This window comes from Ursus americanus, chromosome 14 (assembly GCF_024610735.1).
Source record: "Ursus americanus isolate L20-20 chromosome 14, mUrsAme1.1.p, whole genome shotgun sequence".
In the NCBI taxonomy this organism is placed as follows: Eukaryota; Metazoa; Chordata; class Mammalia; order Carnivora; family Ursidae; genus Ursus; species Ursus americanus.
In genome coordinates, this window is record NC_142140.1 from 26,756,598 (window position 1) to 26,781,668 (window position 25,071).

At 42.7% G+C, this 25,071-nt stretch overlaps 2 protein-coding genes across 12 annotated transcripts in view; one reads left to right on the forward strand and one right to left on the reverse strand.

Annotated features, from left to right (window-relative positions):
• The first annotated feature begins 220 nt into the window (after positions 1–220).
• On the forward strand, positions 221–18,651 carry PSMD6 (proteasome 26S subunit, non-ATPase 6). 2 transcript variants are annotated; one of them, XM_045807530.2, is made up of 8 exons: positions 221–324; positions 4,603–4,808; positions 7,988–8,133; positions 8,384–8,603; positions 8,707–8,815; positions 13,438–13,606; positions 18,241–18,318; positions 18,439–18,651. In XM_045807530.2, the coding sequence occupies exons 1-8, from the start codon at positions 231–233 to the stop codon at positions 18,533–18,535; spliced, it is 1,119 nt and encodes a 372-aa protein (XP_045663486.1). In that variant the 5' UTR covers positions 221–230; the 3' UTR covers positions 18,536–18,651. The 2 variants fall into 2 exon arrangements, with proteins under 2 accessions (XP_045663486.1, XP_045663485.1); XM_045807529.2 differs by lacking the exon at positions 221–324 and adding an exon at positions 3,680–3,905.
• The window catches only part of ATXN7 (ataxin 7), a 147,882-nt gene continuing 136,415 nt past the window's right edge, over positions 13,605–25,071 (reverse strand). For 5 of the 10 annotated variants that reach the window (XM_045807526.2, XM_087866881.1, XM_087866882.1 and 2 more), the window contains one exon: positions 18,790–24,826. In XM_045807526.2, coding sequence (XP_045663482.1) covers positions 24,758–24,826 — 69 coding nt within the window. In that variant the 3' untranslated portion in view covers positions 18,790–24,757. Of the gene's footprint in view, positions 18,148–18,789; positions 24,827–25,071 lie in introns of those variants that run through there. The other 5 variants (XR_015726657.1, XR_015726656.1, XR_015726655.1 and 2 more) reach the window with 5 other exon arrangements.

The window sequence follows — 25,071 nt, forward strand, 5'->3', positions numbered from 1 at the left end:
GAGGGCAGCACGTTCCAGGCAGAGGGAATGGTCAGGGCCAAGGGCCTGCCAGGAGCAGATGGCTGGTAGGTGCCGGCAGGGGCCTGGAGCCGGGACGGGCAGCAGGGCGAGTGAAAGGAAACGTCGGGGGCGGCGGGGGGGACGTTGGGAAATGCCATCTTGTAGGGCCTTGTGGGCCACTGCAAGGGCTTGATTGCACAAGTAAAATGGGGAACTTAAATTTTGAAAGGATGATGCCTTCTTTGTTGCTCGGCCAAGAAGATCATAAGGGGAGAAGCAGCGAGACTCGTGAGGAGAACACAGTGATCCGGGTTAGAAATGACGGTGAGTGGGGACAGAGTGTAAACAAGAAGGATGGTAGAAAGCAGTCAGCCTGTGGATAGATTTCGGAGTTAGAGTAAAATCTTCTTGTGGACTGAGAGACAGTGAGAGAGAGAGAGCCTTGTCAAGGAGAACCCACTTCTTGCTGCATTTCTGATGGGTAGCCCTCTGGGTCACCTGCAAGATTGTTGTCCTAAAAATCTACCTTTATACCATCCCAGACATAGCTCTTCTCTTGGGTGGGATGCCCCATTTTCTAGGGACAGTTCATCCCCTGCGACTTCCTTTCTGAGGATGGGTGTCTGGGAGTTAAATTTTGAGATGTTGCAGGTCTTCAAACGCCCATATTCTTTGCAGAATAAAAGTTGAGTATCGATCTTTTTTGAAGGCCTTGCTCCATTGACTTCTGGTCCCCAGTGTTGCATTTCAGAAGATATCTTTCATTCTGATTCTTTTTCCTGTAAGTGACCTTTATTTCTTCTCTTTGAAAACCTTGGGAATTGTCTCCTTGTACCCAGCGTGCTAAGTTTTTGCAAAGAGGTATCTAAAAAAAAAAAAAATCTGCATTGCTGGGTACGCAGTAGATTCTTTCGAACTAGAAATGCCATGTCCTTCAGTTCTAGGATCTCTGCCTTCCCAGGTTTTTCTATTCCTTCTAGAATTATTATTCTAGAATTATTATTCAGATATTGGCTTTCCTGGACTGCTTCCTTCTGAATAGCACTAGGGAGTTTCCTAGTTGAAATTCTCCTGAAGAAAACAGAACTCACCCAACCAGTTCATCTAGTTGAGGCGTGCCAGATGAGTCATGAACTGCCAACCAGACAATGAGTTGGTTTCCTTTGGCTTCACTTGGTCTAATCAGCTCTGGGTCATGTGACACAGAGCTGCCATTCCTGTGGGTTACATAAGCAGGAGAGTACGCGTTTGAGAACAGGCTTATTTCATTAAGATAAAGCTAATTGCAAATATTCTTTCCTGTCAAATTTTATGTCAAGTAATGGGCTGTGGATTAAAAAAATATCGTTATGGTATGTGTATATATATATATTTTTTTAACCTAGTAAATTGTAAAAATATTTTAAATATGACATACCATATTCTTTAGACATCTACTCCAGATGGATCAAAGATTAAAGCGCTGAAAGAAAGAAGAGAAAAAAGAAAGAAATATATTAGGGGAAACATGGGTTAATAATTTTCAAACCATGATGTTGGAAAGATCTTACTAAGACGTGACAGTGAGAACAGAGACAATAAAGGAAAAGATTGATAAAATTTAACTATATAAATATTGAATATTTATGTTGAAAAGGTTCTATTAAAATGTAAAAAAAATAACCAGGAGGAAATTTGCAAGACTTGACAAGCAGCTAGTATCCTTAAGATATGAAGAGTGCTTACAAATTAATAAAATTCCGTAGAGGAATTGACAAAGCAAAACAGGTATTTCTTAAGAGGAAATATACATAGTAGAAATGTGAAAAGAATTCAACCACATAATAATTAATGTAAAGGAAAACAACATAGCTATAATTGTCAAAACTTAAAATGGTTGATGAAAGTGTATTGGCAAAGAGGGAAACAGGTCCTTTTTTTAAAAAAATAATATTGGTGGGAATGTAAGTTGCTTTATCACTTTTTGGAAAAATGATTTATGTAATCCCTATGTAATATGACAAAATACAAAGGCTTAGCCTCTCTTATTTAGAAATTACACTTCTAGGGATGTGGGTTAAGAAATGATTGTATAGGGGCACCTGGGTGGCTCAGTCAGGTCAGTGCCTAACTCTTGATCTTGGCTCAGGTCGTGATCTTGGGGGCCTGCCTGGGATGGAGCCCCACATTGCGCTCTGCTCCCAGCAGGGACTCTGCTTGAGGATTCTCTCTCTCTCTTCCTCTGCCCCTCCCCCTCCTCTCTCTCTTTCACTTTCTCTCTCTCAAATAAATAAATCTTAAAAAAAGAAATGATTGTACGAATGTGAAAATATATGCACATAGGTAATCAACACTTTGGCATTTATGAGACTGCTTATTTGGATAATTATGAGACGTAATTATCCAAACTGATAGCAATTAAGGACTGATGGGACAAAAGTTGGTACATAAAAACAATGGAATCTTATGTGATCATTAGAGGTGATGATGTCAGTCCATATTATTGGCAAGGAAAGTTATCTACAATATGTGGTGGATAGAACAGAACAGTTTATAAGGTACAAGTATAGACTGATCCTATTAATATATCTAGGAACATTTCAGTGAAGCTAAGTGTCTCTAGAATGTTAAGTTCAACAAGGACAGGGTCTTGTATTCCTCACTGCTTTGTCCCTGGTGCTTGGAACCGTCCCTGGTACTTTGCAACCATGTATTAAATATGTTGAATCAGTGAATGAAAGATGTTTAGAACGTTCTTCACCAAAAGTTTAACGTGATGGAGTCCTCATGTTGTTTTTCTATGTTCTTTGTTATCATTTGAGGTGTCTTCAAGATGCTTATTTTTACCAAAACTAGTAAATCACAAAAAATGTGTGGTATAATGCTTACTGCAGGCAACAATGTGGCAGTCTGAAATCTTTCATTGGCTGTATAAACTGGTTCAATTCGTTTGGGAAACCATGTGACATTAAATATTTAAAACTCAACAGAACATTCCTACCTTTTGTCTATTAACGCTGCATGGAAATTTATGCTAAGGGAAAAAAACTAAAATATCAAATGACCTGTGATGTTCATCTCATGTTTTATATTAAGAAAATAACAACCCTGGACGACCAAAGTCACCTGTAATGAAGGGAAGAGTAAAAGCAAATAATGGCAAATTCACTGGGTGGAATTTCACATAACCATTACCAAATCTGAAGACTGTAGCTACAAGAACAAAAAGGTTGAAAATGCAGGCATGCAATGATTTAAATTATGCGTAAACAAAATATTAATGTTGTATTAAGACCAGAATTCTGTGTGCTGTTTTTTTAGACTAGCAGAAAGAACATGGGTTTTAGAGCAGTGCACAGAGGCTTTTATTTCTCCCTTGCTCAATAGCTGATACACAATCTTGCTCAAAGAGGAAGGACTTCACAAATTTTGGCATCTGTACAAACAGAATGAAACGTAGACTAGCTAAAAACGGAGGGAGGGAGAGTTTCGGAAAATCGATCTTCAGAGTTGGGCAGCACGTTATCCTGGGGCGGTCTGTCGCGGCCAGGAGCGAGGGAAAGCCATTCGTGACCACACGGGGGCGCCAGCGCCAAGGCCGCGTGAGGTGTTCCGAAGCGTGTCCAGCAGGGAGCGCTGCTGGCGGAGGCTGGGCCACGACCGGAAGCCGGTCTGGAGACGGCCGGGCGCCCTCGCCGACTCCTCCCGCTTCCGCTGCCGCAGCCGCCGCAGGTCCGCGCCGAGTTGCCGTCCGCCCTCAGCTGGTACCCCCGCCGCCGAGATGCCGCTGGAGAACCTAGAGGAGGAGGGTCTGCCCAAGAACCCCGACCTGCGCATCGCGCAGCTGCGCTTCCTGCTCAGCCTGCCCGAGCACCGCGGGGACGCGGCCGTGCGCGACGAGCTGATGGCGGCCGTCCGGGATAATAGTGAGGCCCGCGCGAGCGCCGAGTCAGCGGCCTAGGCCTGGGCTGGCCCCGCGCCCCGGAGCCTGCGGGCATTTTCCCCGAAGGGGCTCCGGGCCTGCTGGGGTGCCCTCGGGGCCCTCCAGCCTTGCTCTCAGAGGGGGTCTGCATCCCTGGGGGCTCCTCTCCTCTCAGAAAGCCGCTTTGGGGGCGGGGGGGCTATGCCGAGGTCTCGAGCTCCGAGCCAGACACAGAAGAGAGGCTCAGGGCTTGCTGTCCTTAGCGGCCGGGCCGGGCTGGGGCAGTCCTGTGGGAGAGGTCAGCTGTCGGCATGACGGGGAAGTGTGGGGTCGGTGCCGGTTGCCCTCCCAGGCAGGCAGTGCCCCTGGGCTGTGTAGACTTGAACGTGGATGTCTGAAGGTGTATCTCAGCAGGCTTCCCCGTTCCCCGGCCTGAAGGCTTTGTTGGAACAGAAACCGTCTGGAGGCCAACAGGATTGGCCTTGATGCCAGTCTCTCAGCAGCAGACGTTTAAGTTTGCCAAGCCCTTTGCCAGGCTTTTCTGTCCCATGCCTTCCTGGTCACGGAGAGGAGAGTGGTGGACTACCCGAGAGGGCGCGCGTGTGTGTGTGTATGTGTGTGAGGAAGAAGGGGGTGGACACTAATTTTGAGGGTACCAGGGGCGCCCGCTCTTAAGTCATGCCCCTCTTTTTGGCTCTTAGACATGGCTCCTTATTACGAAGCCCTGTGCAAATCCCTCGACTGGCAGATGGACACGGACCTGCTTAATAAAATGAAGAAGGCGAACGAGGAAGAGCTGAAACGTTTGGACGAGGAGCTGGAAGACGCAGAGAAGAATCTGGGAGAGAGCGAAATCCGGGATGCCATGATGGCGAAGGCCGAGTACCTGTGCCGGATAGGCGACAAGGTGGGTGGAGGTGGTTCCCCCTCTCTGCATAGTCGCAGAGAGGCACTATGTCAGAAATTAACTTCCTTTAAAAACAAAACAAAACAAGGTAATGTGCTTACCTGGCCTAGCGAATCAACACAAAAATGAGTCAAGAAAAAGATTTCTACTTCCCTGTTCAGCCAGGTGTGGTTACGCTTCTCTGTGTCCATGCCAGTAAAAACTTACGGGCAATCGCAGAGATTTTTGTTGGTTTACTGCTCTTACAAAAGTGGGATCATTCTCAATAGTGCACTTTTCTCACATTGGTTGGAAAGCATTGGTTCTGTTGAATTTTAAAAATTATCATTTATACAATAGTCTCCTTATAAGAAACCGAATATTACAGTAAATGCTGAAGTTGTATTTGATTTTTCTTTATTCTCTATCTTCTCAAAGGTGACCCTAAGTTGTTTTATTGAATATTTACAGGCATGTAAATTAGGTAGTATTGTATTTTAAAAAATTGTTTTTATGGGTGCCTACCTGGCTTAGTCAGTGGAACGTGTGACCCTTGGTCTTGGGGTCGTGAATTTGAGCCCCATGTGGATATCATTAAATACTAAAAAAGTTTCTTTTTAATAAGTGGGACCATGGTGTATTCATATTGTCCTGTTTACTTTTTTTTTTTTTTTTTTTTTAAAGATTTTATTTCCTTGTCAGAGAGAGAGAGCACGCGAGTGCGCGCACAAGCAGGGGGAGCTGTAGGCTCCCTGCTGAGCAAGGAGCCCGATACGGGACTCAATCCCAGGACCTTGGGATCATGACCGGAGCTGAAGGCAGACGTTTAACTGACTGAGCCACCCAGGCGTCCCTGTCCTGTTCACTTTTTCATTCAGCATTGTATCGTGATCTTTCCACGTTAATGTACATAAATGCGTTAACGTATTCTGGTTAACTGCTAGCTAGTAGTCCATTGTAAGGCTGTGCCAAAGTTTACTTAGCTCTTCAGCTGTTGATAGACATGGATGTTGTTTTCAGCTGTTTCTGCTAGTACAAGCTGCTGCTGTAGAAACCTGCTTGAATGTGCCTCCTTGTGGATATATGCTAACGTCCTTTAGGGTATATTCTGGGAAATGAAATTGCTGGACAAGGAAGGATTTTTGTCTTAATATATGTGGCCATTTCTTCCACATAGTGGCCAACCTGATGGACACTTTCCTATCACTGCAGGAGATGGATGCCCACAGGTGTTACATCTCTTGAATTTAATTTAGCAGTTGTGTTAATAGTGGTTAGGAGGATGGGCTTTGAATGTCATTAATTTTAAGCAGTGAATCCTGAAGTAGTTAGATGACAGATGTCATGGCATCAATATAAAAAAGTATAATAGTGTGGGTTCTTGGATCAGATTGCTTGGGTTAGAGTTCTGGTTTCAGTAATTACTATTAACTGGACCCTCCATTTCCTCATCCGTAAAATATGGTAACAACAGTTCCTACTTAAGGAGGATTAAAGATAGGGGCAGAGAGCTCAAATGGTAGTGATAAGAACTATTATTATTTTAGGTTTGTTTATTTTTTAAAGATTTTATTTGCTAGAGAGAGAGAGAGCGTGCGCAAGTAAGCAAGCGAGTGCGCACAAGCAGGGGGAGCAGCAGGCACAGGGAGAAGCAGGCTCCCCACTGAGCAGGGAACCCAATGTGGGGCTCAATCCCAGGACCGTGGGATCATGACCTGAGCCGAAGGTAGATGCTGAACCAGCTGAGCCACCCAGGCGTCCCCTTTTAGGGTTAAAACAAGATTTTTCTTATTGTAAATTTGAGATTTGGTCATTGTAAAAATTTGGGAAATACAGAAGTTTAAAAATAGCTAATTGGGGGCACCTGGGTGACTCAGTCAGTTAAGCATCAGACTTGATTTCAGCTTCAGTCATGATCTCAAGGTCGTAAGACCCAGCCTCATGACGACGGGCTTTGCACTCACGGGGAGTCTGCTTGAGGATTTTCTCCCTCTCTCCCTCCCCCGTGAGTGTGCATTCGTGCTTGCTCTCTCTAAAAATTAATCTTTTTAAAAAAATAGCAAATAGTTTGTGCGGTTTTCTCAGTTTTGTGATGTGGTTTGGTTTTAAAGAGGATACATTATTACATGTGAATGAGAAACTTAAAGCTTTTGGTTCTGGATTTGAGGAATTTCAACAAGGACATGCTCGAGTCAGTATCAGGAGTTAAAAGTCGATGATGTGCTCGTGTCATTTTCCATGTTTATTAAATAGCATTTTTCCAAAAGGAGGGCTTTTTTTCTCTGTGTACTCTTGTTTTAAATATATTAACTGTTATTTAATGGATTTTTATTATTCACTGTGTTACCATTGGTCAGTCATTACTCTTTATGGTGCTCATTTTTTTATAGGTGTGTTAGTGGAAACTCCTTCCAGAAGTCTTTGACATCTTCTTGGTTTTCCTTATTTTCTCATACAAGCTGTTATAGGCTCACCTGTTATTTTTACTCTCCAAACCTGGAATCATCCATTTCTCCAAGGATCCTTGGTTTCTTTTAGCATGTGGGGGGGGCAGGGAGTTGTATTTAGAAACCAAGATCTGAGTGCCAGCTGTGCCCGTTACTGTCTTGCTAGCCCCTATTATTAATTTATCAGGTGTAACTTATAATTACATAAAACCAGACACAGAAAAAGAAGTACCACGTATAGACAAATGATTTTATTCATGTTTGTGTTTTTAAAGCAGTAGAAACATTTTATTCCATAATATTTTGAACCAGACTTGTATATTTAAATACTTCTTTTATTCTCATGGTCAGTGACTAAGGTAAAACTTCTGTTACCCTTAAAGTAGTGTGGTAATTTACAGGAAAATAGCATATTCAATTGAGGGGGATAGTGCTGAATATGTGCAACAAAGAATGTTGAAACCAGTGAGAATAAATTGTAATGTTTTTCTTGTATTATTTTTTAGAATGTTAAGTATATGCTTGGCATATCTGATGTATTTTTTTATATTTTATATAAGTGGAGAGAAGTATAATGAGCCCCCCCCCCCCATGCAGTTATCACCTAGCTTTGACAGTTATCAGTTCTTGGGTATCTTATTTTGTCCCTACTCCTACCAATTCCCTCTACCCCTTGTTAAGAGAATTCCTCACAGCTGATAGCATTTGAAACATTTAACCTTTTCTCACCCATTGCCTTGGTTCTCTTGACAGGAGGGTGCTCTGACAGCCTTTCGCAAGACATATGACAAAACTGTGGCCTTGGGTCACCGACTGGATATTGTGTTCTATCTTCTTAGGATTGGATTATTTTATATGGATAATGATCTCATCACACGAAACACAGAGAAGGCCAAAAGGTACTTTTTAATGATGGTGATATATTCTCTGTAACTTATGCTGTAAATAAGAAACCAATGTAAGAAATTTACCTATTTCATTTACAGCTAGTAAGTTAGGTCAAATAATTGATGTGCTTATTTAGTAAAATGTTTTCTTTAAGTATTGACTTTTGATTCGAGTTGTTTTCTGTTTGAAAAGAACACAAAACTGAACAAAAAGTGGACTTGTCTGTTTCTAGATTGTGACCTTACGTTTTTTTATTTATAGCTTAATAGAGGAAGGAGGAGATTGGGACAGGAGAAACCGCCTAAAAGTATATCAAGGTCTTTATTGTGTGGCTATTCGTGATTTCAAACAGGCAGCTGAACTCTTCCTTGACACAGTTTCAACATTCACATCCTATGAACTTATGGATTATAAGACCTTTGTGACTTACACTGTCTATGTCAGCATGATTGCCTTAGAAAGACCAGATCTCAGGGAAAAGGTAATGACTGAATCTTTAATACTCATATTTAGAAATTACTCCATGCTTTCCTAACCTAAATAGACATTAAAGCATACATTTTTTTGTTGTTTTTAATTTGTAGGTGATTAAAGGAGCTGAGATCCTTGAGGTGCTGCATAGCCTTCCAGCCGTCCGGCAGTACCTGTTTTCACTCTATGAGTGTCGTTACTCGGTTTTCTTCCAGTCCTTAGGTAAGGATAGAGCTGCTCATTTCAATGATCTGTCTTTGTCTTAATCCTGATTCTGTATGCAGATAAATGAGATGATTGTTCACATATGGGACAGACTGTGCAGGTCTTTGCTGCAAGTCTTTGATTAGTGTGGTTCAGTTTTTTGCCCCTTTCTGTTTAGGAGGTGGTGGTTAGCAGACTGTGACCCATTTATATATAGCCCAAGAGGTAAGATTGATGTTTTACACTGTTAAAGATTTGTTTAAAGATTTTTTTCCAGGGGCGCCTGGGTGGCACAGCAGTTAAGCGTCTGCCTTCAGCTCAGGGCGTGATCCCGGTGTTATGGGATCGAGCCCCACATCAGGCTCCTCCGCTATGAGCCTGCTTCTTCCTCTCCCATTCCCCCTGCTTGTGTTCCCTCTCTCGCTGGCTATCTCTATCTCTGTCAAATAAATAAATAAAATCTTTAAAAAAAAAAAAAGATTTTTTTCCAAAGATTTATTTATTTTAGACAGAGTGAGAGTGAACGGGAGGAGGAGCAGAGGGAGAGGGTGAGAGAGAATTCCATGCGGGGCTTGATGTGACGACCCTGAGGTCATGACCTGAGCCGAAATCCAGAGTCAGGTGCTTAACCAACTGAGCCACCCAAGTACCCCATTGCTTGTTCTATTGAAGTGGGTTTTGGCCCAGTGTTTATGGAGTGCTTTCTCTGTGAATAATAGTTAGGCTGTTTCATGAGAATTCATACTACTTATCCTATCTAATGTGGGAATAGGTCCTTTGAGGTGTGATGAGTTACCTGCTTGGCCTCATCTTCTCATACATATACACAGGTGGGTTTTGCACACAAGATCCTATTGGGGAATTATTGTTCTTTTTTATCCTTGCGGATCTCCTGGCATTATTCTGCTCAAATGTGGGGCCTTTCCCTTCTTCCTTCAGTCAGAATGAATCCCTTCCCTGCATTCCTGGGGAGCTCTCATTTTATGCCCCCCCTTTTAATTGAGATATAAATTACACACCATAAAATTCACCAGTTCCAAGTGTAAAATTTGGTGGCTTTATTATCTTGACAAGATTGTGCAATCATCGTCACTAATTTCTGAACGTCTTCACTGCAGAAGGAAATCTGTATCCGTTGAGCAGTCACTTCTGATTCCTCCCCCAGCTACCACTGGGGCTGGTATCTCCATGGATTTGCACGTTCTTACTCTGACTTTCATACGAGTAGCATCATATCTGTGTGGCACCCTGCCTGGTTCCTTTTCCCTATCATCCTTTCATGGGTCATCCGTGTTGTGGCATGTCTCAGTGCTCCGTTTAGTTCTATGGCTGAATGATAGTCCATTACATGGAAATACCACATTTTTACAATCCCTTCATCCGTTGATGGACATCTGGGTTGTCTCCCCTTTTTGACAGTAAGGAACATCTGTCTGTGTTTTGTATAGACCTATGTTTTCAGTTCTCTTGGGGATATATATGTATTTAGTATTGGAGCTGCTGGGTCATACGGTAACGCTTTGATTAACTTTTTGAGGAACTGCTAAACTTGTTTTCCAGAGCAGTTACACCATTTTACATTCCCACCAGCAGTGTGTGTGTGTTTCAGTCTCCTCACATCCCGTACTTGTTATTGTGTCTTTTTGATTATAGGCATCTTAGTGGGTGTGAAGTGGTATCTGGTGGTTTTATTGGCATTTCTCTGATCTCCCTCATGTTGAACCTCTTTCGTGTGCTTTTTGGTCATATGCCCCATTTTTAAAATAGTACTTTATTTTGTGATTCTTACAGTTGGTTCCTTCTGCTAACTGGAATTATTGGGAGCAAATTGTTTTTTGTTTTTTTTTAATCTTTGTAATGAACTTGACACCAGCACACTGCCTGTACATATTGTGTGCTCTGTGCAAACCTGTTGCATTAATTAAATAATTTAAGAGGAAAGAAAAAAATGAAATGAAATTCATGGCTTTGGGAAACCTTTGAATTGTTTAGGTATTAATGTCTTCCTACCATCCGCATTCCTAATAGCAGTCTTTTATTTGAACATTGTGGGTGAAACTTTTATCTCTACTAAATTTATACATTTCCCAGATATTTTAAATGCAGAAGACAAGATAGTTAAATTTTTTACTATCAGTCATCATTATTTGTATCATTTATTCTCTCTAGTGTACTGAGACATGTAGGATTTATTTGGTTTTGTAAGCCTTTTTGCTTCCCTGAATATTCATAGTGTATGTACTTTAAAATATTTCATTTGAAAAAGGAAACTACATCCTTTTCTAGGTAATAGCCAATCGTTTTTAAAATTAAAAATAGAGAAAGTCCTGTTCCCAAATCCATACTTGTGTTCACTCACAAAATTCTTCCAGAGATAATCATTGGAAGATTTTGTTATGTATCTTTCCAAATGGAAAAATTTCAAACAGTGTCTTATAAAGAAGAAAAAGGCTCTCCCTAACCAATGATTGCCAGGGTTCTTTCTCTAGAGGTGACTGCCACTATCAAGTTTCAGGTGTGTTCTTCAGGGACATTTGTATCCGGAGATACAAGCATGTAACACCATTAAACATATGTGGGTGTATTTTACAAGCTGTTTTTTAAGTAGCTTTTTTTCTCTTCACAATATAATGCGAATATCTTTTCATGACTCTATAAAAATAGTTGGTCATTGAGTCAGTAAGTATTGTTAGGTAGCTGTCATGTATCGGACACTGCAGATGTAGTGGCAGATGAAGCAGGTGGAGCTCCTTGGAGCTTCTAGTTATCCTTTTAAAAGACCTCTTTCAGTGTGTTGATGTGCCATAATTTATCCTCTACTGTTAAAAAATTATGCTGTTTACAGTTTTCTCTGATGGTGAACGATTTTGTTTTGAACATTCTTTTACAATTCATCTTTTCTACTTCCACTTATTTCATTAGGAAAAAAAATCCAAGAAAATGAATTTTACAAAGTGAAAATATATTACATCTTGATCACTGTTGCCCTCCAGAAATACTGTGCCAATTTATATTTACACAATTTTTTTATTGAGGTATAACTGAGATACAGTGTCGGTTTCAGGTGTACAACATAGTGATTTGATGTTTATATACATTATAAAATGATGACCATATAAATCTAGTTACCGTCTGTCACCATACAAAGTTAATACATTCCTGACTATATCCCCTGTGCTGATTTATGTATAGTTTCACAGTTTCTACTTCTCTTAATTTACATCGATTTTTTTTTAAAAGATTTTATTTTTAAGTAATCTCTACACCCATCATGGGGCTCAGCTCGTGACCCCAAGATCAAGAGTTGCACACTCCTCTGAGCTAGCCAGGCACCCCTCAATTTACATCATTTGAAGAGAGCCTTCCCCCCACCGTACTCTTAGCCAGTCTGAGAAAAATAATTATATTCCTATTTTATTCATTTCTTGTTTCCGAGGACAGTTTTTATTGAACTCTTGAGTCGTCTTTTAAATGGCACATAAATGATAGAAGAAAATATTTTATGTTTGGCTTATGAATGTGACCCATCCTGACCAACATTTTTCTTCCCATTCTCTTCCATAGGTTTTCTTGCAGTTTTATTGAGATCTGACATACAACACTGTATAATTTTAAGCTGTACAACATAATGACTTGATGTTTATTGCATTGCGTTCATTGTTTGTGAGAATGACCATCACCTCATTTTAAGGCCATCGATTCCGTGTTGCTAAGCCATGCTCAGCCTTGCTCATCCTTCTCTCTTCTGATGTTGAGCAGCCTTTGCATCTTGCCACAATTTTGTTCTCTCGAACAATAACACACCCTTCTTTTCCCCAGACCTGCCACCTCATCCTTCGTTAGACCTCTCAGTGACTGCCTCAGACCCGGTCATTGCCTTTGTCTCTATCTTCGTTCTGTCATCAAATATATCTGGATGGTAGTGATTCCCAAATTCATGTTTCCAGCCCCCAACTTTCCAGTGAGCGCCAGACCCGTGCCTAAATATCTCCTTGGTATCTTCATTTGCATGGGCAATAGCTGAATCCACTTGAACACTGTGAATCTCCCTTGCCCTACCCCCTCCAAAAAATCTCCAAAACCAAAAAACAAAACACAGATTTTCTCCAGGGATTTGCTGCTTGTTAAAGCCAGAGACACAAGTGTATTTTTGATTCCTTTGTGTTGCTCACCTTCTGTATCCCTGTAGCTGCCCCCTTGCTGCTTTATACTGAATCTGTCCTTTCTATTCTGGGGCTGAGCCTGGCTCTTCCTGCCGTGGGAGTTCTGCATTGTTTGCATTGCTCTGTGCCTCCTGCTGTTTGGCTGGCTCCTCAGAGAGGTCTTCCCTATCTACCCCAATCCAGCGGAAGGCCTCCTAGCTGCCCTGTCACTCTTATTTTCTACATAGAATTTGTTACTAAGAGTATCTTGTTTATTCATTTATCTCTGCTCTGAAAATTTAGTTTCTGTGGCAGCAGGGATCTTGTCTTTTGGTTTACTGCCATATCCTAGCTATTTAGAGCAGTGATACAAAGTAGTTCTTTAGTAAAATAATTTGTATTTGTGTGGATTGCTCATCAGTGTACATTTTACCATTCGATCTTTCTTCGTGATTTCTAAGAACTCTATCTCATTATTTGTCATCTTATTCATTGCAGCTGTTGTGGAACAGGAAATGAAAAAGGACTGGCTTTTTGCCCCTCATTATCGATACTATGTAAGAGAAATGAGAATTCATGCATACAGCCAGCTGCTGGAATCCTACAGGTCATTAACTCTTGGCTATATGGCAGAAGCCTTTGGTGTTGGTGTGGAATTCATTGATCAGTAAGTATAAATAATATTATGTCAATGCATATTTCTTAAAGTTACCTTTTAATGTCTCGACTTGTACATTTTCTCCATTTACATTTGCTTCCCTCGGTTATAAAAAAAGGGTAACAATTTTTCTCTAAATATTATCAGAACAATCATCTGTCATCTCTGTCTTCATGATGTGCCCCTTTTATTAACGGATGGGGATACTGAGTTGTAGAGTGGTCAGGTGATTTTGCAAAAGGGTATGTATGAGAGCAGTTGTGACAGCAGTACTCTGTCCCTTCTTTGTGGACCACACTGCTACTATGGTGGTGACTCCTAGGTGGCTCTCCCATATCTCACATTAAGGTCATATGTATTTTCTCTGATAATGCCTTCATTGTTTTTGGTTGCTGCTGCAGTTCTGGTCACGTTAGTTGTTAAAGATGGGACTTTCAGCCCTTAAGTCAGTGATTCATCAAATACTTACTAAGCCATTAGTGTATGGTTGGCATTGTTTAAGGTCCTTGTCGTCATGGACTTTAATATTTGATGGTTTTTATATGGGTAGAGTTAGCAAGTAAGAAATAAATACATAAGGTAGTTTCAGATAGAAATGAATCATTGGAGATAATAAAATGCAACCAAAAGATGCGTGTGGCTGCAGTGGCGTGGTAGTGGCAGACTCAGGCACTCGTGTGTTTGTGCAGGGCCAGGTGGCCATGGTATGGAGCTTGGGTTTTAATCTAGGTCCTGTAAGAGGCCACTGGAGGATTTTAAGCACTTTAGAGTCCTAGAGCATGAAGCCGTATCTTCACAGACTGCAAGATGACAGGAGACTCGGTGGGCTGTTGAGTACAGTAGCTCCTGGAGGAGCTGTTGCAGTGGCTTGGACGAGGGTAGTGGGAGTGGAGTGTGGGAGACATACACATTCAGAGTATGTGCTGTCCTCATGGTACCTAGATCTGTGGTTCCCGAAGATCTGTTAAGTGCTGGTGTAGTTTTCAGTGGCCCACAGTGAAAAAGATAGTTATATAGTAAAGTTCAGTGATGATAGATTTCATTTTTAAAAAAAATTATCTTTTTAGGGGTTTGATTTTTCTAATTTATTATGAAAAATTTCAAACATGTAGGAAATTCTAAGGAATTACAGTGAATTCCCAATAGGTGATTGATTCTATAATTGTTGTATCTGCTTTATCACATATCTGCCCATCCTGTATTTTAACCATTTCAAAGTAAGTTTCAGATCCAGTACATTTCATCCCCATATCTGCTTATAGGCTTGCTTTGAGTTTTACATATTTACATTTGATGAGAGGTACAGATCTTAAGTATAACCTAAACTATTGAGCCATCACCACCAGAAATTCCCTTATTCTCTTCCTTTGAAAGAAAAAAGGCAGTGATAGTTTTGCATCTTAAAAATTATCCTTACCAAAATAGAAGGCTGGTCCTCCTAGGCTGGTTTTATCTTGGAACCGAACTATTCTTTGAAATTCAGGCGTGTTACCACTGCCGGGGAGAGCTGGTTACTGGGATGAAGGGATGGCCATTATGAGTCTGATTCTCATGACTCAGTGGAACGAGTGGCTTACTGTGAGCAGTGCATGAAGAACAGGGTTGGCTTGGCTCCTTGTTCTAGCTCTGCCATTGAATAGTCCTGAGACCTTGGTCTGGTTCTGTCCCTTCCTCAGTTCTTAACTGTCCCTTGGAGGTGATAGAGCTTTCACTACTTGGGGGCCATCTGAGGCTCACATGAAGTTGTGGGTAAGATGCACTAGAGCAGGAACGTGTCATTTAGACACACTGCAGCACTCTTACGACTCATGATGATGACCTCCGCATTCCAGACGTGGTACATTTCAGGTGGTATTTCAGGTTTTTTTCCTTCATGTTTGCAGACCAGCTCTAAAGGCAAAAGTTGTATGTATACGTAGAGCTCTGGCTGTTATCTAGAAAGATCTTGTTTTAAATTTTGGATACCCAGTTCACATCTGCGTTTTCCCAGATTCTTTTTTTCCTCCCTTATAAAAATCATTTCAGGTAAGGAGGGTCTGATTTGGTAAGTTTGAATGTAATTCTTCACTGTTCTTCCACTTCTCTACTTCCTTAGACTCAGGAAGATACTGTTGGGAGAATAGGAAGGGGCCATTATTTGAGGAAACACTACTGGGTTAGAAACCCATGCACTGTGTGACACAATTTTGTTGGTAGGTCTTCTGTTTGAAACATGGGATGCAAATCTGATTGGCAGGTTGTGTGTTCAGTAAATACTCGGTTCATCACTACCGCATACCTTCTGTGTATGAGCCACCATGCTCGGGGCTTGGAGAAACACCCACGGCTGGAGAAGATGAGTCATCCTGGGGTGTTTGATGGCACGTAGGGAGAGGACAAGTGGTTTGGCTCTAAAGCCAGCAATGGGACTTGAATGGAAACATGGGACATTGGGAGTTAAATTTTGTTGTCGTAGCCAGGAAAGCAGCTGTGCCCAGATTATTCTTGATGCGTATAGTTCAGAATGAGCATACCTAGGAGTCGTATTTGATTGAAGTGTCTGAGAAATGGACACATCCCCAGACGCCTTCTGGTGGGCCTTTAGACTGGATGGCGCTGCGTTTTTAAGATTTTTTAAGAAGGTAAGGAAAAAAGTGCTTTCCCCATGGAAGAAATAGCACAACTCCCTGTAGGAGCATGTTTTTGAGCCCAGTAGCCTACCGTGTGCTGTGATGGAGTGTGTGGCAGTCTGTACAGGAACTGAGACAAGCAGTGCTTTAAATGCCAGGCTAGGGAGTTAGCAGCTTGTGTGGAGTCTCGTCGGGTAGTCTGGGCAGAGGGTAAGTGTCAGGCCTCAGGTCCGGCGATGCCCACACGGGCAGCAGCAGTGCTGTCAGCTTAGGTGTGTCGGTAGTCAGGCTCTTCGGATGGAGCAGTCTGTCCGAAACCCAGCAGAGGGCATCCTTGAGTCAGAGTTCATCTCTGGAGCTCCTTGTAAGTCAGAACCACTTTCAGAGGTTTCCCCCTGCCTTAAATCTTGTATAATTTTCTCTGTGAACCTCAGTCCCAGAATAATAGTTGCAAATGGATTAGCAGCTCCCTGTGGAGATGGAACTATTTAAGGGTCTGGAAAATGAACACAAGTTTAGAAAGCCACTCAGTAACATAACTCAAAAACAGTTGAAAAAGACTGGACACTGTAGCAACTGGAATCCAGATAGATTTTGAGAGTATAGAAATAAAGCCTGCTCCATAACTCTGTCAACAGTGCTTGCTAGTTTAGGATGACCTTCAGCTTAACTTCTTCCAATAGCAGTAACTTTTTTGTCTTTCAAGCTTTTTGAAGCTCATAACCAGATTTTCCACAAGTATATACTTCTTATTAAAAATACTTAATGCTTTCTCATTCTTCTTAATACCAAGATTAAGAATTAGTTCCTTTTCATAGATTTTTTTTTCCCCGACAAAACTAGTACAGAAGGCATAGTGGGTCTTTCGCCACTGACCACCAGGGGCAATTAGTTAGGATACTTGTAAAGCACAAATCCAAGTAACACACTTTCTTGTCTATATCACTAAGTGTGAGACATGGTGTTGGCTTTGACCTTCCTCAACATTGCATTATGCTTTGTTCTCCCTAGAATGATGGCATTTTCATTACAGCTTTAATTTGCATTTTTAATAAGTGAAATTGATCTTTTTTGTATATGTACTTTGTGTTTTAATGAACCACTTGTCTGATTTGTTGGGGTTTTATCCCCAGTTTACACTGCAGACATCCTCTATCCACGTTGTTGTTTAGTTCGTGACTTAGTTATGTACAGAGAATGTCCACATAGGATAACACCACCGAAACCAGGTTTACCAGGTTTTCCCAGGATTCGTCACAGTGAGGCCGCCTCAACGCCATTCTAACCAGCCCTTTCCCACGGATTGCAGCTGGCACTTCTGTTAGGAATTTGTTTAGGACTTAGAGTCTCTTTGTTGTTTATGTGCTAGGATCAAGATGTTTTAGTATCTGGGAGAGTAAATGGTCGTATAATTTTTATTAAATTTAATTCTGTTACAAGTAGATTTTTATTTTAAAGCAGTCATCTTGCCATGTAATATAAAGTCTTCATACAGCTCTTGTACATTTTTAAGCATTTGCTTTTTTCCTCCTTGTTGGTAGACGATTGTGTTTCATTGCTAATGCTTGTTGTTGAGGTTTGGGTCATGACTGTACAGATATTCAGAAATACTTTCGCACAACAGATTAACATCAGCTGGGCATTATTTGGCGTATTCTTCAGTTTTAATTTTCCTTTTGTGCTCTGAAGGATTTTGAAAATCCTGAGCATCTGTTGTTTCATTAGGCGCCCCCCCCCAAATAAATCTTATTTTCCCGCCTCCAAGTTTTTCTCTGAAGCTTTAAAGATATGCTTATGAATGATTTCATTCTTTCACACCTACACTCAATATGAATTTACCGTTTATTCCAGTAAGTGATTTAATCTTCTGGGATGATCCTGCAGTCGGCCAGCGACGAGCTTCTCAGCCTCTGCGCAGGCTGGAAGCCAACTGAATGTTACCTTGAGAGACAGTGGAAGCATGTATTTAGTGCAGTGTAAGAATTTTGTATAAGGCTCATACTAATGCCTTTTCCCCTCTCCTCTTAATTGTAGGGAGCTCTCCAGATTTATTGCTGCAGGGAGACTACACTGCAAAATAGATAAAGTAAATGAAATAGTGGAGACCAACAGGTACTGCTAAGTTTGTGCGTCATTTGTGTGTTAAGTGTCGTCTTTTAAAAGTAGGTCAGCTCTTGTTATGGAGTAATGTGACTGGTAAATAATTCATTTTTTTCTTGAATTTATTTATAGACCTGATAGCAAGAACTGGCAGTACCAAGAAACTATCAAGAAAGGAGATCTGCTGCTAAACAGAGTTCAGAAACTTTCCAGAGTAATTAATATGTAAAACCATGTAAACGAAGGATTTCCTTTAGAGATAACTATTTGGAATTTTTATAGCTTACTTTACTATGTACCCAGTTCAACTGTATAAAATAAATATTGCATTGTTCTTTCTTTCAATTTACTTTTTTCTTTATTCCACCTTTTAAGGATAGGGTCCAGTAATGTTAAAATAAGGTCATTTTATGTCATTTGAACATCTCTGGTTTAATGGAATAATGACTAATCTGAGACTACAGTGCCTGAGTTCAAATGTGAACAGTACAAGAGGGATTATACAGCCCCTCATGTAAGTCTCCTGAATTTTAGAAAGAAGAGTACATGCCATATAGTAGTCCATAACTAAACACCACATCTCCCACTTAGTACACAGAAGACGGAAGATAAATGTATCTTAAGCTTTCCCTCAGAAAAAAAGTTACTGCTTTTGAGGAGGCTACCATAACCCCGGATTCCAGAATCTGCCAGTCTCAACAACCAAAAAAGCCTACATCGATGTTGGCAATGGGATCTTTTTTCCCCCCAACAAACAGAAGCACGGTAAGGAAAACAAAGGTGTTCCTTGTTTTTCTCTTAATTATAATATAAGCTCGCTGAGTCAGATGGGGCTAAGTGCTAGGAAAAAAGAAATCTAAAACCGGATAAAGGAGCCAGAGTGAAGTAGGGCGTGAAGAGCTCTCCTCTGGGGTGTCACAGAAGGCCTCTGCTAAGGTGACATTGAAATAGAGGAGGAACATGCAAATAAATACCTGGGAGAAGAAAGAGGGGAAAGTCCCTAGAGGCTTTAAGCCGAGGAATGGCCCTCCAGTGTCACCAGCTGCAGAGATGCCTGAGAGTGGCGGCGCGGACGGGGGAGGCAGCCAGCTTTGCTGAAAGAATTGGCGGGGGGGAGAGGGTGAGGAAAAGTCTGGGATGATCCCAAGCCTTTTGGATGCTGACTGACAAAGCCGCTGGGTAGAGCGGAGCTCAAAAGAGGTGGTAAACGGCATTGTACTGTAGAGGGAAGGGGAGAGAAGTCTGCTTCTGTAGTTTACACGCTGTTTTAGCTGTGGGCCGAGCGGAATGACTCATTATTAACAAGAGAGAAAACCTCTCAGTCAATGGAAAATAATGTGCTACAATTCAACAGTCATTCAAGATAAAAACATAAGTAAACTAGAAATAATGAAGGTTGGGAAATCAAAGCACGGTTGCCAACAACATAGTTCACAGCAATGTCTTAGCAGAATGACCGTAACCAGCGTCACTGCGGTGCTGCAGGAGGGGCCGTGGGTGACAGCGCTTTCCTGCAGGTGCCATATGGTGAATGGCAGGCCAGTAAAATGCTGGCTATGCCTTAAGCATTTGAGAATATCCACTTACGGATTTCCGAAAATGCTTACTTATAACAATGATCACTATAATTTCTTGAAGAAAATGTGAATATAAGTACTCTAAACCCATGAACCTGAAAATCAGGGCAATTTGTTAAACCCAACATGTAGCCATTGAGAACTCACTGTGTTCCTTGTGTCTGTTTAAAAATTAGAATTCTGTTCTTAGCATATTGACTCCTTGCAGTTCATACTAAAGGGAAAAAAGAATTGAAACGTCAGTTTCTTAAAATAGCCCTTTCCCTGGGCTCCCACCTCTAAGACCTCTGGGACGGATGTGATCACAGAGCAATTCTGGCTTTTCATTCAAGGCTTAGACTAACTCCTGGTCTAGACAGCGAATTCTCAAAACACTTTTTTCCTCTGCTTGCTTAAAACATACTTGATTTTATTTTTCTTTCACTATTTTAGCCCAACTGCCTAAAATTAGGCGAGGATGACAGGTGAGGGAAGCTAAAAGAAACGAGTGCTATATCCATCCCGAGTTCAAGATAGGGAAATCGAAAATTCCTGAAGCTGATAAAGGTCTAGTAGAATAACTTATGAGGGAAACAACACAGTGAGGTGAGGGAGTCACTTTTTTTTTTTTTTTTTTTTTTTTTTTGGTGAAAAAGAACATATGCTCATTGCAAGAGAAATTCAAGATACTAAGGTGGAGTGCCTTGTGGCTCCGCCCGGCAGGGATAGCCACTTCAGCATTTCGATGCGCTCCGCATTTAATCCTAGGCATACGCAGTTTTTAATACAAACTGGAGCTCCTGTTACATATTGGTAATAAGTTCTTCTATGTAATTACAAATCCCAGGGGAACACTTAGGCTCAAAGTATCAGTTTGGAGGTGAAAATAAAGTTAGAATCCAACATACCTCTTTTTAAATGAGGGCATAAGAGGGTATAATGTATGGGAGAACTATCACTGACACTAAAGCTAGAAAACCCAAATTCTGGCCCCAGCTCTCCTCACCCCCGCCGCCTCACCCCTGCCGGAGCCTCTCCCCTCATCTGCAGCGCGGAGCAGCAATCAATCAGGCTTCTGCGGTCTGTCTGGGTGAAAACACTACTACAGCACTACGCGCTCGAGCAAAAGACGAAAACATGTATTTCTTAGTAGGCTGTGTGTTAGAACTGTCACACGCGATGAACAAACTGCCACCTTGGCCAACTTTTATAGACTAAACTGAAACCTGAGATTTTTGTATTTCAACTGGAGATTAAAAAATGTTCTTACAAACAATGTGTTACGTAGTTATGGAATGCTAACGTCCGCTTTATGGACAGAGTATTTTAAACCCGATAAAAGGCTTGTCAAATTTTAGGTCCAGACCTACGTTTCCCACAGGTGGGGATCAAAAAGCTCAAAAGAGCAAAGCCAGTCGGGATGGCAGAGGGTGCTTCCTGATGACGGGACGTTGGCCACTGGTCACCCTGCAAGCTGCAACACCGCCATGCCTGCCCCCCGCCCATTAGTTGTCAAGATAAAAATTCATTTACGGTCACCATCTAAAAACTGCAAACACAATTCAAAGATCACTCATCTAGCTTCTGTGGAAAAGACAGACGAGGCTAACTCTGGGCTCAGTTTCCCTGTCCAGCCGACCGGCTAGCACAGGCTCTCCAGCAGGGCCCGTCCACGCAGCCTGCCGTTACCTTCTACTACCTGCCGGCCCCACTGGCACTCGAGTTTGCCGCCCCCGCACTGCCGCCCCATTCTGTACCCATTCTGTGACCGAACACCTTCAGTCCTGTCGTAGCCTGACCAAGCATTAGCCTAAATCGATCAGGTTACCGATCATTAGCGAATTGCATAATTTTAAATGAATCCTTGAAATCTTAGGTTTCTTCACGATTAGGAGGAAGAAAGGAGGGGGACTACGATCATCTCTCACTGCCTGGTGCTGTACAAACTACAAATGGTAGCCAACTGCCAGCAGTGGCAGTGGGGGTAACGGTAAACCCATGTCCGGAAAACCATGGCAAACTCCCATCTGCACGAACGCGGGTCTCGAAGGCAGCGCGCCACAGGCGTGCATCCCTGTGTCACCGAGGACCCACAGACGACAGTGCGAACCGTCGCGGTCTGCGCCAGGGGGGGGCTCCGTTCGTCGTTCACGAAGGCCTGGCGTCATCATCTGCCCGTAGATTGGTTGTGAGAAGTAAAAGGGACAACCTGCCGGTGAACGATGGGCCTCCTTGTCGCTGCTGTACACCCGGACACTGCCTCAGGGACGTGACCGCCTCAGCCAAGACTGCCAGTAGGTGGCGCCCCGGCAACTTTACCAACCCCCCGAGAGTCAACCGGAGCATCAAGGCTGATGGAACTCTAGCTGGGGTTTGAGGACTCTGCGTCTCTCGAAGTCCTGCTCATTCAGATACGCCTCAGGAACTCGGGGCCAACACGAAGTCCACGGTTTCCCTGGTCTGCTCTCCTGGCCGGAGGCTTTCCGCCCTCGTTCAAAATGCCTTCTCTCTGACGCTGCTCACCACCCACCTACCGGCCCGATTCTCTGTTCACTGCCCCCAGACCTCAAGCCGCTCCGTCCTGTTCACACCAGACCACGCAGCTGGCTCTTCCTCTCAACCCCAGACCCTTTGAAACCGGCCACCGACACAGTAACAGCCTCGCCTCACAGCTCCTTAGCCTGAACTTCGGTGCTCTGCCCCCCAGGCCGCTTCTCTGCCAAGGTCTCACCCAGGACCCAGGAATCACAAGCACCTCTGAAGAGCTCTGCTGTTCCAACTGAAACCTGATACTCTTCTCCAGCCCCTACTACCTAGTCCTCTGTTCCCTGTCCCGTCCCTCAAAGTGCTGTGCTACCACCACCGTAACTGTAACCTGGGTCCGCCTCCGTCAGCCCCTCTTCCAGTAACAGCCACACTGATTTGAACGTGAACTTAACTCTGGGACGGTGAATAAATCACTTAACTTGTCTCGTCATAGACAAATTACCTGGAAGGAGGATCGTAAGACTTACCAGGAGGGTAATTGCCAATAACATGTCTTGAGAGTGTCTGCCAAGATTCTACATGGTGGCTTCCGGTTCTGCTCCTTGAACGCCCTAATCAAGGCCATCATCAATGACTTAGCCATACCCTCATATGCTTTAATTCCTTGGCAAGCTCCCTGCCCAGGTTCTAACTTCTCTACTCAACTAATACCTGTTGTTCCAATGATCCTGGAGAAAGAGGCAAGAGGAAAAAAAAATAAAAGCAAAACATTACCTGAGTGGGTTGGTGAGGTTAAATACAATGGAGTCAACTGTCTAAACTCCTCACTAAACCACTTCAACCTCATCCTCTGTCTTCACCAAAAATACACTCCCCAGGGTTTCGTCTTGGGCTTTCTTCCTTCACTGGGCCACGGAGGATGGGCTGCAGGTTTCTGAAGTCCTGGAGATGGAACATAAGGTGTGGTGTGCCTGTGCCTCTGGCAGAGAGAATCTTGAAATCGGAGGGGGGGGGACGATTAAGAACCACTGATCTGACAGACCTGAGTTCACAGGCTGGCAACGCTGCCAGCAGTTGCGGAACCAGAGGCAAGACACTTAACTTCTCAGATGTTCCTCATCCATTTGACTAGGATCAAAAATACCTACTCTAAGCGGGCTTTGTGAGAATGTCTGCAAAATGCGTCAATGGACACTTTCAGCATTCAACTAGATGCGCGTTATTTTAATATAATAATGAGCCAAATCTAATAGCAACCCTATTTTTCCTAGGTGAACTCATACACTCCCATGACCTCATTTACCATCTAAGAATGAAAGACAACCCTCCATTTTACAGTTCACACCTTTCTCTTAAGCTCCATCCAGGCTGTACATACAGTCGCCGGGCACTAAATGTGAGTTTCCCCGTGGCTACTCAAATTCAGTGTTGTAGGGTTTTCCTTCTGTCTCACTGGCTCATCAAGCAGTTTAGCGAAGCTAGAAATTGTATGTTACCTTGGGTTCAAGCTTCCCCTAAATGTTCAACATAATTAGACCTCAGGACCGGTCGGTTCTACCTGTGAAGTATTTCTGCAAACACTTTCCTATTTGCCCCCTTGGTCACTGCCTTAGTTTTGCAAACTCAGTAGCTCTTACCTGGATTATTACGACAGCACCGTACCTTATTTTTATCCCAAGGTTCTCACCTGCCCATGCTTCCTCCATAGTTACTGGGTCCCCTTATGTGATGGGATTTAAAAAAAAAAAAAAAGGATTAAATTATGTGTTTGAATCTCCCCTTCTTCCTAAAAACTTTTTCCTTTGGCTCCGTCTCACCCTCTCCTGAAAGAGAATCTCTGCTAGAGCCAGCTTTGGTCCCTGGGCTTTGGTTGTGGAAACGTGGATAATAAGTGCCAAGAATCACACAGCCTTACAAGGCGAAAGACAGTTTAATTAACTCCCATTAGCAACAGGAGCAAGAGTTTCTTACTAGAAAGAAAAGACTGAAAGAGTAGAAAGTGGGGTGAGAAGGGGGAGGGCCATAGGCTCGATTTAGGGGAGAGCTTTTTGATTAAGATGAAGAGGGGGAGGTGGAGAGAAGAGGGAAAGGTGTAAAGGATAAGGTTGGAGGCAAAAGGGAGCGAAGTGCAAGAAAAAGGGAAAGATCTGAATGGCTTTTACTTTTGACACCTGCAGCACGCTGGCATTGGGCCCCAAAAATCTCTGGGCTCTGACAGTTTCATTTGGTTAAACTGTATGTTCCTGAGGATGAAGGCCCCATAAGGCTTCAGGTCCTTGACAATCTGGTGCCGACTTCTGCAATCCTTCAGCCCCTCCTTTCCAGAAGCTACACCCAGAATGGTTCTCTTCCACATTGCTTCCCACCTGTGCTTGCCCAGTCTGCTCCCTCTGCCGACAATGACCTTCCTACCCTGTGCCTTCCTGCCAACCCCCTTTCCTTGAATCGGAGTCTCCTGCTGTCCATGGCCAGGTTACCTGCAAGGGAATGGAAGCAAAAAGGGTTAAGAAATTGAGTGAACCTCTTCCCAGGAAGTGTAAGAAGGACACCCGAGGCGAAAGGAGCTTCTTAGAAATGACTTAGGAGTTGGTTGATCTAAGGAGGGAATGGGAAGTCCGTGGCATGGTGGGGGTTGAAACCAGACTGACTCCTTCATGTAATAAATGCACATTTTCTCCAAAACACGAATCAGTTGCTTTTCTTACTATTTTAAGCAACGAAA